The following is a 17,585-nucleotide window of genomic DNA, read 5'->3' on the forward strand; positions in this document are numbered from 1 at the left end:
TTCTTTTGGGTCTGGAGAGGGGTTTACTTGGGTCAGTGGTCTGTGGGTCAGTGGTCAGGGATGCCCCTACCAGAATTACCTTTTTACCCACTTGGAGCTGAATTTCAGCACAATTACTGAGTTAGTTTTATTAGTTTCTTCCTTATCTTAGGAGTCCTGCCAGATGTCCTGGTTGCCCATTACTTCCGCGTTCTTTCATGTTCATTATCAGTGGTACATCCCTCTTCCCAAGCCACGCTAATTTCCTCCCCCAGGTCTGAGCGCATCAAAGCATGTCAAGCCCTAACTTTCTTCTAACACACGGACATAGAGCTTGCTTGTTAGCCGCTATCTGTTTCACGGATTAAATCTCCCTTATTGTTGATTAAGCCCTAATATTTCGCCCCGCCGCTGCACAGGCTCTCTTTTTAAAGAAACACAACTTGTTCGGCAACAATACATATTTTAATGTGTAAAATTTTTCTACGCGCGCGGCACACGCTTAACTCCCTACAGAACGTCTTGGGTGCTGAAGGAAGGCACGCTGATCAGGGCCCGTCAGGGACGTGTTTCGAGCGGCGGCCCGGAAGCTGTTCCCGCTGCGCCGCTTCCGGGGCGGGCGGGCCCGGTCAGCGCGGCCGCGGGCGGACATTTCCCGCAGCGGGGCCGCTCCTGTTCCCGGCGGCGGCTCCTACGGCTCGGCTGGGCGGCGGGAGAGGCGCTGGTGCCTGCCGTCGCCACCGGGACGATGTTCTCCTTCTCGACCGTGCAGCCGCAGGTGAAGGGCTGGCGGGGCGGCCCCGGCCCAGTGCGGGGCCCGCGCTCCGGCGGGCGGGGGCTCGTTGCGTGTCCGGGCGGCGGCGCTCGGAAGGCCCGGGGGCTGCGGGACTCGGCTGGAGGAGCCACGTTCCGGGGGATTTGGTGCGGGAGGAGCAGCGGGGAGAGGAGCGGGTGGGGGGCTGGGATCCGCACCTGGGAAAAAGTAAACGGAGGAGAGAGAGGGAGGTACAGTAAAAGCTTGTGAAGAGTGAAAGCCTTCTGAAATGACGAAACAACCGGAGATGGCGCTTTTTAGTGTCTGCACTAGAAGCGAAGGGTGGTGGTGTGTGTTGCAACAGCTAAAGTTAAACGGTGCTCATAATTGTCAGGTGGTGTGAAAACCGAAAAGAAACGACATAAAAGCGTTAGTGGAGAAAAACCCCGTCAATAATTTATTATATAGAATAGTCTGAATGCAGTTGGGAAGGCATCTGTTATTAGACAGTGAGTCTGATGGGACTGGTGGGTTTTGTGGACTTTGATCTGAACCAATGGTTTTACTTTTGTTTTGCGTTAGGGGGATTAATATGTGATGGTCTTATTCCACAATAGGATTTGATTGTGCTTTTCAGATGTGGGGAATGTGTTAATAGCTTTTGTTAGTGTAGTGAAGGGGAAGAATTTGTATGTTTCTAACAATGTGTAATTTCACCACAGTGGAAAATACAGGAGGAAAGTTAGTGGTTGGGATGTTGGCTCTGACCTCTGGACACTTTATGGTTTTACCGTAAACTCCCAGAGTTTGTTTATGACTTTGGACAATTAATTATGAGGCAGTTTTCATGTCTTGCAGCATTGTCTCTCTAGTCAACACAGAGATGGAAGTTCTTGCAGAAGAATATTCACAGGCATACCTGATTATGCTTCAGTCAGATATCATTCCAGCAGCCACAGTTGCATCTCAGCTCATTTTAGTGATGTGTACTGAGACTTTGGAAGTGTTGAAATTATTTGTACCATATATTCACCAGAGATGTGGTCATGTGCTAGAGGAGGAGCCCTGATAAGTGGTGCACCTGGGCTTCTGTTCTGATTCATGAGGTGGAGTCAGCTGAAAGCTGCTGAACTGCAGATTTGACTGTCTATGTATATATCAGGTGTATTGCTAAAGTGAGCTCCCAAGGAAGAAAACATAAAGGCAGCTTTTGGGAATAACTCGTATAATGCAGGAAAAGTACGGATATTTCAAGCTATAGAAGTATTACTTTATAGATGAAAATAGGTGCTGTTTGGAAAACAATACAGGAATCAATAGTACTTAAGAAAAGTGTTCTCTAAAGTAGTAAAATGTTGATTAAGCCTTGTGATTTAAGGGTATTCAAAAGCAGCCACTGAGCTTTCTGTTCAAGTTGTTTTAAGGGGAAATCAGCTGAATGGGGTCTCTTGGTTTTTTGTAACTACTCATTGAGGGCAGTCTTTGTATCTCCTAACTGTTGATGAAATGTATTTGTGTATTTGCAAACCTAGTGATATTCTTTAAACTAAGCTTATGTTTGGAAACCAGGAAATACAGCCCATTTTGGTTTTTTTGCCTCTTCCTAGCTTTGTGAGCTTCTAATCTGTTGTGTGCACTTAAACTTTCTTTCCCCCCCCCCTTTAAATAGAGGTATCAGCTAACACTGTGGTGTTGAAGCTGAAGTCCTTAGTTAAAAGGCAGTGTACAAGATACACAATTATAAGTCAGGGTTTGGAATAGAAATATGTTTAAATAGTTTAAACAAGGTTAAATCATTATCTGATTTTTTTTCCCCAGGCTACTGTTCCTCTGAGTCACCTTATCAATGCCTTTCATTCACCAAAAAGTTCCACTACTACTGCCAGCAAAGCATCCATACAGCCTGTCCAGAGAGACACCTCCCCAGAGCACGAGGCTCAGAAGACTGAGGTACTAAAAAGCTTTAGAAAAAATGATGTTTTACTTTAAACTAAATTAAATTTGAATAATACCAGTTTAAGTAAATTTAATACTCGACTGGTTTATAAAATAATGTAATGTGGCTAAAACAGAATGTTACCATGTAGAATGTAACTTTTTGACAGAACTGCAGTCAGTCGGTGCTTCTTCAGTCAGGAATCTACAAAAGTTGCAGTATTTCATTAAGAAACAAAGCTGGTATTTGTCTCAGTAATTTGCAAATGAGGAGGGGATTTGTTTTCACTTTCAACTTAAGGTTTTTTCTCTAAAGTAACAATAACTTTTAACAAACCACGTTGTCTTTTCTCTCTAAGTTCTAGCAAGGTTTTTCATTATTACTTGTGAGAAAATTGACTAATTTAAGATATGTTGAAGGTTTTTGATAGGTTAAATAGCATATTTGCATGGTTTTTTTATTTTTCTATTAAAATGTCATTTATTAGGTGTTCCTTGTTCTTGACATTAAAAATTAAAACACAGGAAGTGCAAAGTATTATCAGATCTTGCCACTTCTCTTTTAACTAATTTCTTTCAACAGTTTTTAAAACGAAGAAAATTTTTGGAGGAAAAACACTGAGTCTCATTAACTGCAGAATTTCAGAATCATAGAATCAGATGGGTTGGAAAGGATCTCTGAGATCATCAAGTCCAACCCTTGATCATCAAGTCCAACCCTTGAAGTCAGCATGGATTGTACTATTCATTGCCGTGTTGTGATTCCATTGTTGTTTTTTTGTTTTTTTCCTTTGTCTGTGTATGAATCTGTATTTGCTTCTGGTGCTACTGGGAGTTTTTTTCCCTAAGGTAGTCTTAAAGGAATTTTGAACGTTTATTTCTGTTTTTCAGTCTTTAGTTAAAAATTTAAGAGACCTGGGATTGTCTGATTTGAAACCTAACCAGTTCAAAGAGTTGGTGAACAGGTTACTTCCTGGCTACTGTGCAGAAAACAAAGTCTCTTCACAGTGGCACACGTCGTACGTCTCTGCTCAGTCCTTCTTTGAAAATAAACATGGTATGTTTGAGTGAAGTGCTTGTGAGAATTGGTGAGAGTTAAATTATTAAGGTGAATACAGTTATTCTTTAGTTTAATCTCTTGTGCTGTAGATAATTCATAGTTAAAAAGCATATTTATTAAAAGAGTATTAATGTATTTTTAATTGTATATAGATTGTCTCTAGAGTGTTGTTTTTGAAACTTGGGAATTTTAGAAAAATTCAGCTTCAGATTTGAAATTGTCTGCTGTTAAACTTGTCTGAACTCAACTGGTAGTACAGGTGCATTTGTCTTAATGACAGACCTGAGCTGTGAATTCTTCCACCAGTTTGTTTTACCAAGACATTAGATTTTGCTAATCTACTAATGTAACACGATCACAAACATCTCCAGTTTACATTGTTGTTACCTTTTTCTTGAAGCAACGTTATGCAAAGACATTAATTAGAAAGGAATTCCTGTGGTAAACTGCTAACAGTCCATGTAGAGTATTTTGTGTCTGAAATGAACCAAGAGTGGTTCCTTACAGTTAAAGATTTTCTTGTTGGAATTAGTCTAAAATGCAGGAAGTAAGGCCACTGTAGAATGCTAATATATGCTGAAGAAAGTATTAGAAAAAGAAGCATAGAGCTGACATTTGAGATACTGCCTATAGTGTATAGCAATAGGGAGAAAGAGTATTACGAGTAATACCATAGGGCTGTTATTAGAGAAAAAGTATTAAATTGCATTGTGATATGAGATATTAAAAAAAAATAGCCTAGAGACAATTGCCTGAACAAAATAGTTGCAAATGCTTCAAAGCTTTGATAGATGTTCTGGTAATTTGTTTAATTAAAGATGCCTGAAGGACTGTATTGTTTAAGAAAGGAAAAAAAAACCAAACTGTGCTAGAAGTAATATTGAGTTGCCATTTAAAATACGATGTATTTTCACTTTGCTGCATCTTTTTACAGGTTTTGTGGATGTTTTCAGTGTTTTACGCTCATCTTGTTTGTACAGACAACATCCCAATCCCCTCCAAAATTTCTGTTCAGATGTTCGATGTTGGCCAGGTATAAAGCAATAAACTACATTGTTTTTAATCTTTACAGTATTTTTCTAGTCTGGGAAGGTGTTTTTACATTTGTTGTAAAGGCATCACTCAGGAAATACAGTAAGCTCCAGGAGGAACTTTATGTGATATTGACACTCTCAGTCATGAAGTTATTTTTGCATTTGAGTAGTACACTTCAAGATTAAGTTAATAAACATCGTGTTGCCATAGAATCTTGTTTCAAGATGTCAGTATTTGTGGATCATATTCTTAAAGATCATAGATGAAGTTATTATTTTTGAATCAATAAATATGTTGAATCCGGTACTCATCCAGTTAAGCTTTCTGAGGGCTTTGGTGGTTGCTTTAAAGTACTGCAGAGCTGCCTGATCAAATGTTGAAGTTAGACCTTTTTTGAACAGGGGTCAAAGATCAGCTGCAGAAGTTCTTTTTATCTGGTGCTGTTATAGTATAACAAAAAAGTTAGTGAAAACTATGTAATTGACTGGCATTGGCGTTTATTTCAAAAGGTAGTGAAAAAAAGATAAATATTCTTGGCTTCTGTGATTTATGTGGTAAAATCTCCATCACAAGGTTTCTGATGTGATAGGAGATGATGTATAGTGCTTTCATTTCTTTTGTCAGTTCCTAAGGTAACAGCAGACTTAAGCCCTTCCAGATCTCCTCAGGGTGCCTTATCAGCTGAGCTTGTAGATAAGGCTTTATTCTCATCCTTCTGGATTTGTTTCTGAATGCTTCATGTTTGTCAGCCTGCCTGAATTTAATTCAGCTGCATGTCTCCTATTCCCTGAGTTGGCCAATCAATAATTCACAACATGAGCTCCTGATCATTTTAACATAAAATTTTATGTGAAACAGTAAGCAACTAGTGTGCAAGTTCAGATTACAGATGTGGTTTGTGGTTACCAAAGTATCCATTTACAGTACAGTGGATACGTTGGGAAGATTATATTCTGTATTCTCTCATATAAGAGTTTCTGAAATTTCTTAGACTATTTTTTTAATAGTGATAATAATGAGTAATTTTTAACTTTTATTTATTTTTACTGCTTAAAGTGTACATACAATCACGGAACTTTAAGACTTTGAGATCAAGAGCAAGACGCCTACAGTCAACATCTGAACAATTCACAGAAACAAAAAGTTCACTTTCTTCACTTTTGAAGGTAAATATGAGTAACATTATGAAGTTCTTTTGGGCTTATTCAGACCACCTCTTTCTCTTGAATGAGCCTTCATAATTTTCCAGGGGTATTTTCTTTCATTAGTATGAAAGAATTTTTTAATTCTAAAACTTGAGCTAATTGCAACATATTTTTTTTCTTATTAATACGCATATTTGCTTCATATATCAACAATACAAAGATTATTTGGACATTTAGTTGAATAGTTTCAGAGTATAAATATGGTTTTAAACTCTAGAAATAAAACTTTCTCTATTCTGTTTCTGTGGCTTTGTTAAAAATAGCTTTGAGTCAAATTAATTACTTCTTTGAACAGAAGTACAGCTAGTTTGACATACCAGAATGTATGTTTTCAAGTCAGCAGATAATGAAACCAAGTTAACCTAGATACTCTTTGCTTCTAATTGGTTGTGGGGAAGTCAGGCCAATTAAGGCCTTTGATCTTATTGCTTGTGTAAATTATCTTTGAACTCTTCCCTTCTTTTTGGCATATGTGGCTTATTTCATCTGTGGACTAGATATGCTGTGGATGACGATAAACCAGAGCTAGCTCCATGCAGTGCTGCTTGTAAATTTGATAGGGCACATGAAATATATTTGTTAAAGCTCCATCAAAACTAAACTTACAAAGATACTTTGCAATTGGAAATAAAGCAAAAAGCTTAAGCTAATAACTCCCACTAAATCCAGTGAACAAATCTGGTTGTGTACAGATCTGCTTAGGCTGTTTTCTATTTGGAACTGGGATGTGAGAGAACTCTGAAACTGATTTGCTCAGCAAAAATGAGGGTGCCCCTGCTCGACCCATGGGGATTCCACACTCAAGCGACTGCTCTGTATCATCTAACTAACCCTATAGCACCTGAATTATTTGCTTTTGTGATTTATTTTTTTCTTCATCCCCCATGCTAGCTACGTGGTAAGTTAACTATCTCAAAACTTAGTGTATACTAAGAGTGTTTTGGAAAATATTTCAGGGCTTTATCCTGAGAAAGCGACGAATTGATGTTGAAAACTTAGATGCGCTAATGAAAACAAAAAACATCCCAGAGGCACACCAGGATGCTTTTAAAACTGGTTTTGCAGAAGGCTTTTTGAAAGCCCAGGTATTCCTACAAAAAACACTTGGTAAGTTGTTTTAGTTCTCATATTTTGTCTTTTCAATCAACAAGTAGTTTATTTCAGCCCAGGTTAAATATGTTTTTTTTTTTTTCTTTTACAGATTCCTTAAGAAGATCACGTTTGCTTTCTTTCTTTCTCTTCGTTCTTTGTTTTTATCTTGCTATATACTCGTCATTTTTACCTGGGAAAGGTTCCTTTTCTGATGCTGGTTAGTTAACTTTTTTTCCCATGCTGTTGCACTTGTGTTGTTTCTTCCAGCAGGTTTAGCATAAATGAAATATATTTTGACATTGTGATTGTTTTAGGATAATGTTTCAGTGTACTAATGAAAGAGTTATTTATTGCTTCTGGCTACAGCCTTTCAGATGACAATATGACAAAGTGTTTATGAAGACAAAAAAGTGGTGTGTTAGTATAATTGCTTTATTTTTTTTGGTGAAGCAGTTACATGGAACCTGAGAAGTCAGACTGTTTACCAATTATGTATTTGTCTTTCAGTTTAGATGGTGTTACCTAGATCAGCTATAGGCAAAATGGTTTGATTTTTGAATTTGCAATCACAGACTAGTTTATAGCAACTAGAAACTTGCATTGTCAAATTGTCATCTCAAGAAATCCATTGTAAACAGTGGAACAATCAAAGGCTGAGCTAATGTAACTGGAGATATTCAGCTTGATGCTAAGGTATTGCCTGGGTCTTAAGAAAGTCAGAGTATATGCAGAAACACTGAGGGGAGAAGCTCTGGCTATGTACATGCTTCTGAATGCAGAGTTTTCTGTACTACACATGACTAAAAAGCACATCACTGAATGAATTGCAAATATTTGAAGGAATTTTTTTAAAAATTAATCTTATTCTTGCTGGACACTTGTAAATGGACATGTGCCCTTTTAAAAGGGCGGGTGTCAAGTCAGTGTCTTGGTGTTGAGTTCAAGTGCAAAATCCAGTCTTGGAATGAAATGACTTTATGTGTAAATTTGTTGTTCGTCATCTGCTGTTTGCTCTTAGTACGCTTTCGAACATCAAGTATCTTTGATGCAGCAGTTGATCCAATCCAGTTGAAAAATGTCACCTTCGAACATGTAAAAGGGGTAAGATTAAAAGTAAAATGTCTGCAAGTTCTTGTTTAACTCATCATTGTGAGTCTGAAGAATGTCTTACTCTGTTCAAGAAATTTCTTTGTATGAACTGAAGCTTTGTATATGTTGGCCACTCCAAGATGAAGGAAGGCTTAAAGCACTCCTGTTCTACTCTATATTTTTGTGGCATTTAGTAGCTTATAAAAGGTGCACTTTCTACTTGTTGAGTGACATTTTTAAAGGCTAGAATAGCAAAAGGCAGGCCATAATAGCCATGTTAATCTATTATATGCAGAGTTGATTGGTACAAGAAGATGATAAGGCCATTTGATTGTTTCTTAGTACCATCTCTTTCTGATATTAGGACAAGAGATACCGAGAATCCCAGAAAAAAGTGGGCATGTCACTGCTTATGGGATAGCTTTATTTTTTCTGTTCAGTTGTTCTTTGACTGATAGTGGCAAAATGAGGACCTCCTCTTTTCCTTCCCCTCAGACAAATAGAATTAATATCTTATGAATTAACTAGACAAATATCTTGATGTAGAACTTTGATTTTGTATTTATGTTGTTGTTCAGATCTGGTCTTGAACTGTTGGGTTTTTCCTTCATTATTACTAAGTTTACTGTTTACTTATTCCTGTGAGCAGTTCTAGGATAGGTTGAATTAAATGCATGGACAGTTGGTATCCACACAAATCTTGTGGTACACTTTTATAGTTTTCTGTTTGTATTTTTGATCAATATGCAATTAGGGACTTAATCTCTACTAAAAAAACTCATATACAGAAAACATACAGTATTTTATAAATGCTTAGTTATATTTGTGTCATGTTTATAATGTGTAGGTTGAAGAAGCAAAACAGGAATTGCAAGAAGTTGTGGAATTTCTGAAAAACCCACATAAATTTACTGTATTAGGAGGTAAACTTCCAAAAGGTAAGACCCATTGCTCAGCAGAAGTGAAAGACCTATTTAGCCATGACTGTGTAGCTTGTTCTATACTGAGTGACTTATTTACAGCCTAGTTTCTTACTGGTTTTTTCATGTATTATGCAAATGAAAATTTTGGACTTAGACAAAATTTACATTGCCTTCTTTATTTATTAAACTAATAAACAGTGCCCTGGGGATTTATGTAACTGAACTCTTAAAAGGCCTTTATTTCTTCCTTATGGCTTGCAGCACCTTCAGTGCTCGTTAACTGCTTAGACAGCTCAGAAACAAATGTTTTCATTTAAAAGGATGATTAAGATTGATCACAGTGGAAGTCTCAAGTGAATCTGAAATACATAAACCTGATAAGTCTGTTTCTTGTTAGTGCTCTATCCTGTTTAAAGACAATTACTTGGAATGATTTAATTAAAAAAAAAAAGCTCCACGGAAACAGCCAGGAAAATGTCAGTTTGAAGAAAACACTTAGAGATTCAGCTGCTAAACTCAATAGTAATTTTGTAGAATACTTCAGGTTTCTGTTTCTGTTTGTCTTTGTGTTGTTTAAATGTGCATCAGATTGTATCTAGATTTGTCACAGGAAGCTCCTTCAGGCTGCACGTAATGAGCAGTATCTGAAATGGGACGTTAATAGCTTTTTGAAGCCAAGTGTAAATTATTTCTTCTAATCTACGAAAGAAACTGCCCATATAATAAGACTGTGTGGATTTGGTGGGTTTGTTTGGGTTTTTTGTTTGTCTTTCAGGTATTCTGTTAGTTGGACCACCTGGTACCGGTAAAACGCTTCTTGCACGAGCTGTAGCTGGCGAAGCTGATGTTCCATTTTATTATGCGTCCGGCTCAGAGTTCGATGAGATGTTTGTTGGTGTAGGAGCGAGTCGCATCCGAAGCCTGTTCAGTAAGTTAAATATTTGTGGTTTTGAAATCTTTTCATGTGGGAGATTAAGTATTCAGTGGTGTTTATATGGTTTGATTAGTTCCAGTTCTGGTTACTGGAAAGTAAAAGTGTACGAGGCTAATAAATAAAGCTTTACTTCTGTAGGTAAATGTTAGAATTCTGTGAGCATTGGAGAATCTTCTTAGTCATCAGATGAAATTATAGCAAAGATTATAACTGATGTTGTAACAGTCCAAGAAAGAAAAAGTAATTTAATTAGAAATGAAATGTCCTATAAACTAAATGAAATATTTGAAATTATAAACTTAGCCACACATAAATTGTTGTAAATTTTGAATTGTAAATTTAAGGTTAAAAGTAGTGTTAACCTTCTTAATTACTTCCCTCATATTTTTAGTTTTTGTTAATCTGAATTAGAACTTTATGGTATCACAGCATAGCAGTAAGCTGATAGTTACTTTCTCACACCCATCAACAGGCTCAAAATAAAGGACATTATAATAAAACTTTCAAAATTAATGATTAGATTTATAGCTTTCACAAAAGAGGCTTTCTGTTTTAAGTATGCAAATATATTGGGGAGGGGGATATCCAGCTTCTCACTTAAATGGATAATTGGTAGTGTCAATATGTGCAATGTACAAAATAGTTTGCATTTGTAGAAGAAACATGACTTGTTTCATGTGGAAGGGATGCAAAATGTAATATGTGTAGTACCTTAAAAATGCATTTCCTTCTGTTGACTTTAGAAGTTTAGATGACTGACTTGTACATCGATAGCATTACAGATATGTCTGGCTGGGTGAATAAGTTGCATCTTGGCATGCATGTACCAACCAGTGGTTTCCAAGTTATGACTGCAATTTTATTTTGTGGTTTTAATACCTGTAAACTTGAATGTGAACCCTTCACTGTTAAATAACAAGCAGGTTCTATTAAATAAGTTAGTGTTGAGAATCATCACATATCTATTGTTTTTATTTAATAGGCAAATGTTCTCTAACCCAAGCCTATGAAAGAAACTGTTGTAGGGAGTTCATACAAAAATACAATTTCTTAATCTGTTTTACTGGTGATTTCTTGTAGCTGATAAGAATAACTGATGAAGAGATGAAAAACCTTGCTTCTCTTTGTGTCTCTCCATTTCAGAAATACATTTCCTTTTTTTTAAGCTAAAATCAAGACAATTCTGATGATTTCTAATAGAACACTTTATAACCCAAGAGTAATAGAAATAATAGAATCTTAAATTACATGATACACTGTTTGCCGCCTTTGTGTGGTTCAAACGCCCTTCTGCTATTTTCCTTTTGTCAGGGAAGCAAAAGCAAATGCACCTTGTGTTATATTTATTGATGAATTGGACTCTGTTGGTGGAAGAGAATTGAATCTCCAATGCACCCCTATTCAAGACAGACCATTAATCAACTTCTTGCTGAAATGGATGGGTAAGTGTATGGATTCTGAGGGCACAGAAGGTGCTTGACTAACTGGTATTCTGGACGTTTGCATGAACTTTTTCTCCTTGACAGCTTTGAAGTTTTACATAAGTTTTTGTAATGATTTTAAGGATATAAATTTAAAATGCTTTTATGACTACTATCTAGTACTGCCAACAGTTGCATTAATGACCTTGTTGTAAAGAATACAGAAGCTTCTGAGTGTAGTCACACAGTAGCTGCAATTTTTTAGCCTGATTTGTATACTAAAGGATGAAGTTCAAGTCAGATCAGAGCATGTTTTTAAACAGTTGTTGGGTTCAGTGTGGTCATTCTTGGATCACATGTTATGGTGTGAAAGCACGTTTTCGACTGGCAGTTTTTGACTTGATAATAGTGAAGTCACTGAACTAAGTAACAGAAGTATTTATGGACAAAATTGTAAATTCTGTGTCCAAAAAAAAATTCTCACCTTTTATCCACACAGATTTAAACCGAATGAAGGTGTTGTTATTATTGGTGCAACAAACGTCCCTGAAGCATTGGAATAAGTGAGTATAATGCACTGATCATTTTACAGAGCATATATTAAAAGCAAACAGAAAACACCTGTAACAACAACAAAGTTGCTTGTGATAATCTTCAGGTATTACAGTGTTATGGCTCGGGTTTTCCCTCTTAAAAAGGATGTGTATGACCAGTTTTTGGTATTTCATATGTTGCAGAGTTACTGAAGAAATAGTAATGTGCTTCTAAGCATTTAAAATTGACTGGCTGAATTCCTTGTTCACAATGCAAATTCTCAAATGCAAAAAGCCCTTTAAAACACGTGTCAATAAACATCTTTCATCGGTCTTTTATAAGCAGATAAAAAAAACATATTCTTTGCATCTGTGCATGAGACATAGTCTTTGTAGGTGTTTTTAGAAATAGCAATGAATTTTTGTTCCTTGATATGTTAGTAAGTTTACTGCAGCATTTTTCAGTCAGTGTACTAAATTGCCATTTCCTTTAGTGCTCTAATACGTCCTGGTCGCTTTGATATGCAAGTTACTGTTCCCAAGCCTGATGTGAGAGGTCGTACAGAAATTCTGAAGTGGTACCTTAATAAAATCAAGTATGATCCATGTAAGTAAATACTATAGTATCTTTTTATGTAACAGTTTTTATAGTGTATCAGCCCTCTCATGTGTTTGCCCTATATTACATTGGCAATTATGGCTTTACCACGTGTCTTTAATAAAGAACAGAAAAATTACCTAATACGTAGTGTTGTAACGATTTTCTGAGGCAGTGTTTCTTTCTAGTCCCTAACAGTTCAGAATGTCTTGACAATTAGACTTATTTCTTCTAATACTGAAAATTCCTTGTTTAATGCATATGTTTTAATAGAACATGATTCTTGCTTACAGTTGTAGGAGCAATATGGACTCATAATGACAAATTTGTTTGGGTTTTTTTTCCCCCACAGCTGTTGATCCAGAAATAATTGCACGAGGCACAGTAGGATTTTCAGGAGCAGAGCTTGAAAATCTTGTAAATCAAGCTGCCCTGAAGGCAGCTGTTGATGGAAAAGATATGGTAACCATGAAGGAACTAGAATTCTCCAAGGACAAAATTCTAATGGGTAGGATTTATACAAAAGACGTACATGTGTACTACAGTACACAGAGGTTTTCTTGTGTGATTAAGACTTTTAGGGAAAGGGAGAAATTTTTATGCTGTTGGTTTTGGGATTGGTGGATTGATTTTGTTACGGGGGTTTTTTTGGTTGTTTTTTTTCTTTTTGCATTAGGTTCTTTTGTTTTTTGGGGTATGGTGTTTTTTTTTTTTTAAGTTTTTTAGTTTTGGGGTTTTTTGTTTTGGTTTTTTGTTTGGTTTTTTTTGTTTTGGTTTGGTTTTTGTTTTGTTTTGGTTTTTTTTTTGGTTGGTTTTGTTTTGTGGTTTCTTTTGGGATTTTTTGCTTTGTTTTTTGTTTTTTTGTTTGTTTTTTGTTGTTTCTTTGTTTTTTTGTTTTTTTTTTTGTTTTGTTTTTTTTGGGTTTTTTTGTTGTTGTTGATTTTTTGTTTTTTTTGTGTTTTGGTTTTTTTTTTTGTTTTGTTTTGTTGTTGTTTTGTTTTCTTTGTTTGTTGTTTGTTTTTTCTGTTGTTGTTTTTTTTGTTTCTTTTGTTTTTTTCTGTTTTTCTTTGTTTTTTTTTGTTCTTGTGGTTTTTTTTTTTTCTGTTTGTTTTTTTTTTGTTTTTTTTTTTTGTTTTTGTTTTGTTTTTTTTTTTGTTTTTTTTTTTTTGTTTTTCTTTTTTTTTTTTTTTTTTTTTTTTTTTGCTTTTTTTTTCTTTTGTTTTTTTTTTTTTTTTTTTTTTTCTTTTGTTTTTTGTTTTTTTTTTTGTTTTTTGTTTTTTGTTTTTTTTTTTTTTTTTTTTTTTTTGTTTTTTTTCTTTTGTTTTTTTGTTTTTTTTTTTTTTGTTTTTTTTTTTTTGTTTTTTTATTTGTGTTTTTTTTTGTTTCTTTTGTTTTTTTTTTTTTTTTGTTTTTTTTTTTGGTGGTTTTTTTTGTTTTTTTTTATTTTTTTTGTTTTTTTGTTTTTTTTTTTTTTTTTGTTTTTTTTTTGTGTGTGTTTTTTTTTGTTTTTTTTTATTTTGTGGTTTCTTTTGTTTTTTTGGGGTTTTATTTTGTTTGTTTTTATTTTGTGGTTTCTTTTGGTTTTTTTGTGGTTTTATTTTGTTTGTTTTTTATTTTGTGGTTTCTTTGTTTTGTTTTTTTTTTTGCTTTTTTTTTTTTGTTTTTTTTTTCTTTTGTTTTTTCTTTTTTTTTTTTTTTTTTGTTTTTTTTTTTTGTTTGTTTTTTTTGTTTTTTTGTTTTTTGGTTTGGGGGTTTTTTTGTTTTGTTATTTTTTTGTGTTTTTTGTTTGTTTGTTGTGTTTTTTTAGCAAATAATCTTTTATTAGTTACTTTCTGAATAGAAACTTTTGGGGACCAGAAGCAATACGTAAAACTCTTTAAAACTTGATAGTATTTTAAAATCAAAAATGCATCTTGTACTTCAACTCAGAGGGAGACAGGCTTGATTTCTTATCCTTCCCCTCCTTACCTGTAAAGGAAAGGAGCAAATAAATGACCAAAACCTGGAACTTCTGTTTAACTAGCTTGTCCTGTGATAGCACAAAGATAACATCTGAGACATAACCACTAACATCTGATCTGTTCCTGCTTGAGAAAAGACATGGAATTTTTTCAGTTACTTAGATTGCATCTTAATCTATTCCTTTAAAAGCAGCTTGTTTGTAGAGTTGTTCAGTTGATTTTTAGATGTTAAAATCTGACTCGTGAATATTTTGCAGTTAATGAGTGTCAGTTCCCTTTGTTTGCATGCTGTTCCTCAGCTGCTTTGTGTTCGTTTGAGTGTATGCAATGGGGGATGTGGTGGTTTCAGCTGTACAAAAAGTTAATTTGATTTTCCTCTGTTTAAGGACCCTGAACGTAGAAGTGTAGAAATTGATGAGAAAAACAAACCATCACTCACCTGCTTACCATGAGTCTGGACATGCCATCATTGCATATTATACTAAGGATGCAATGCCATCAACAAGGCCACAATCATGACACGAGGACTACACTGGGACACGTGAGGTTTAATCTATCTATTCTATTAGTATTTTTTTTTACTAGTATTTCTTGAGTTTTATTTTTCTGTGGTTTGGTGGCGTTGAGAATTTGCCAACAATGCGTTTGTTGTGTTTGTGTATTATATTGTAGTCTGTTGAAATACTCAGTATGAGCAATTTCTTGGAAAACCCTGGTCATCTTTTTTCTGTGGATAGAAAGCTTTCTTCCTTCATTTAAAAGTAAATTGGCATACACTAGTATAACAACTCAAATGTACAAGGAAAGAAATATAAGTTTGATTCTGCTGTAGTTAAAATAGCACCCACAGCAAAACTTTGAAGACTGTCTAAAGGACTGGTAAGTAGAAGCACAGCTGAACTTTACTTCTAACACAAACATCCTTTATCAGTTGCTCTTTGTCCAGTGTGGCTTTTTCAACTTAACTGGTTACCTGTCTTGTTTCTAGCATAGAACCCTAAGTTTTTCTGTTTTGCCCTTAGCTGCCAAGCATTTGTACAGAAAAATATTCTATTGTATCTATTTCTGTGACATTTTTCCAAGTTGATGTGTTCAGTTAATGAAAACCATGTCCTGAATCCTCTGGGCAAGCTGATTTGTGCTCAGTGTAGGGAATAAGGAGAACGGATTGTTCTGGGTTTTTTGGTGGTAGGTTAAGTTGCTCAATTTGGTGTGGTGCTCATGGTCTGTTGGAAGCTATTTCAGTGGTTAACTAAAAACCTCCAAGCCAAACCTGATGAGTACACAGACATGGAGGAGGCCCGAGCATGTTAAAGTGTTGCATAAAAGCCTTTATATCTGCTTTGGATAGAAACAAGAATATTTTGAGATTATTTCAGTATTTCTTCAGGTTTTTTTGTTACCTGACCACAGTTCTGTATCTTACAGGTGTCTTTGCTCCCAGAAATGACAGATGGAGTGAAACTAGATCCAGTTGCTTGCACAGATGGATGTCTGTATGGGAGGAAGAGTAGCAGAAGAGCTCATATTTGGAACTGATCACATCACGACAGTCAGCTGATTGGTATTTAAAGAATTTTGGATCAAGGCTGTGAATTGGCATGTTTAAGTTGGTTTCAGTAAATGTGACTTAGATCTGTTGCTCTCTAGGTGCTTCCAGTGATTTTGACAATGCTACTAAAATTGCAAAACTGATGGTGACTAATTCGGAATGATGAGAAGGTAGTGTATCATCCTTTAATATTTATATGGAACAAAGACAAGTTCTGTTCTATAATTAAAGCTTATGTGGGCGTCAGTGATCACTGAGACTACGTAAGTAGTTTTGACAAAAGAGTAACCTTTTTGACCTGCTATAGAGAGCTCAACTAGAAAACTGATGTACTTGACAGTTTAAAAATTACCTTGCAGGATTTTCACCTCAGAATGGCCTTGAAAGTTACTAATGTCTTCAGGAAATAGTTGTAAAGCCAAACATTTTGGAATTGAGGGTAATGTTGGGTTTGGGAGGGTGAGACGGAAACAACACTGAATTTTCTTTAGAAGCTCCTTTAGTCCTGTTTATTACCCATCAAGTGTTAGTAGTCTAGGGATTTTGGTTTTTGTTTTCTGGAAGAAAATGCTTAATCAGGATCTGCAAGAGTGGCAAGATAAAGATGTTTGTGTTTTGTTTAGCTTGGTGTTATGACCTACACTGATACAGGGAAGTCGCCCTGAAACCCAGTCTGCAATTGAACAGGAAGTAAGGACGCTTCTACGGGTAAGTCTCTCCCCCTCCACTCTGATACATTAGTTTGAGATGTGTTGAATATCTGTTTGCTTGATTGTTTCATTTTGTGATGTATACTGGTGGAAAGATACAGGTGGATTAAAGTATCCAAAGTATTTAATGTAGCTGCAACTTTGAATCTGTGCATGTCAAACTTGGTGATGCCATGGACAAGTAGTGTGAATCGAGTTGGTGGTGTTGGGTCCTTTAGTACACTCTTTTAACACTTCCTCTTACATTTGGTCAGGATTTGTATTTTGCCTATTCAATTAATAGGGGAAAAAAGTATGGCTATAAATTGTTTTAGAACAGATGTGAATGTTTTATGTTACTTTCATCTTTCATAACTATAATTTTGTATAGAATCACAGGAATGGCCATACCAGATCAAAGAGTTGCCTTCAGTATCCTGTTCCTCACAGGGATCAGTGTCAGATGCTTAGGGAAATCTGTAACGTTTGATAATCACTGAACTTCGCAATCACTGCTGTGGTAGTCTGAAATAGTTTGGTACAGGCAGGAAAATTACTTATATCGTAACATTTAAATGATCAAACATCTGCTATAGTTGTTTTTGGACTGACTTGGTCATGTGAGAACTACCATGCAGGACTACAGGTTGAGGCTGGTAATGCTGGCAGTGTGCATCTACTGCAGCAACTGGTAACTTTCAGTAGCCAGTAACTTTCAGCTTTTTAAAAATGCATAATAAAACTTGGAGTTTTATTAGCCTTTAAGGAATAATCTGTGGATGCTGTAGCTCTACTCATAATGCAAAACTAAATATTTTATAAAAA

General features: G+C 35.5%; 1 protein-coding gene and 1 long non-coding RNA gene across 2 annotated transcripts; both read left to right on the forward strand.

Moving 5' to 3' along the window:
* Window positions 1-657: 657 nt before the first annotated feature.
* LOC116787824 (ATP-dependent zinc metalloprotease YME1L1-like) lies at window positions 658-11,103 on the forward strand. The gene is made up of 11 exons (XM_032689818.1): window positions 658-757; window positions 2,552-2,683; window positions 3,560-3,725; window positions 4,663-4,761; window positions 5,820-5,929; window positions 6,925-7,075; window positions 7,170-7,277; window positions 8,079-8,161; window positions 8,997-9,087; window positions 9,848-10,000; window positions 11,087-11,103. The coding sequence occupies exons 1-11, from the start codon at window positions 728-730 to the stop codon at window positions 11,101-11,103; spliced, it is 1,140 nt and encodes a 379-aa protein (XP_032545709.1). The 5' UTR covers window positions 658-727.
* A 1,319-nt stretch (window positions 11,104-12,422) lies between these two features.
* On the forward strand, window positions 12,423-13,032 carry LOC116798694. Its single transcript, XR_004360934.1, has 2 exons — window positions 12,423-12,567; window positions 12,911-13,032. It is a non-coding gene; the product is annotated as an uncharacterized LOC116798694 (long non-coding RNA).
* Window positions 13,033-17,585: the final 4,553 nt, after the last annotated feature.

The sequence above is a fragment of the Chiroxiphia lanceolata genome, chromosome 1 (assembly GCF_009829145.1).
Source record: "Chiroxiphia lanceolata isolate bChiLan1 chromosome 1, bChiLan1.pri, whole genome shotgun sequence".
Lineage (NCBI taxonomy): Eukaryota > Metazoa > Chordata > Aves > Passeriformes > Pipridae > Chiroxiphia > Chiroxiphia lanceolata.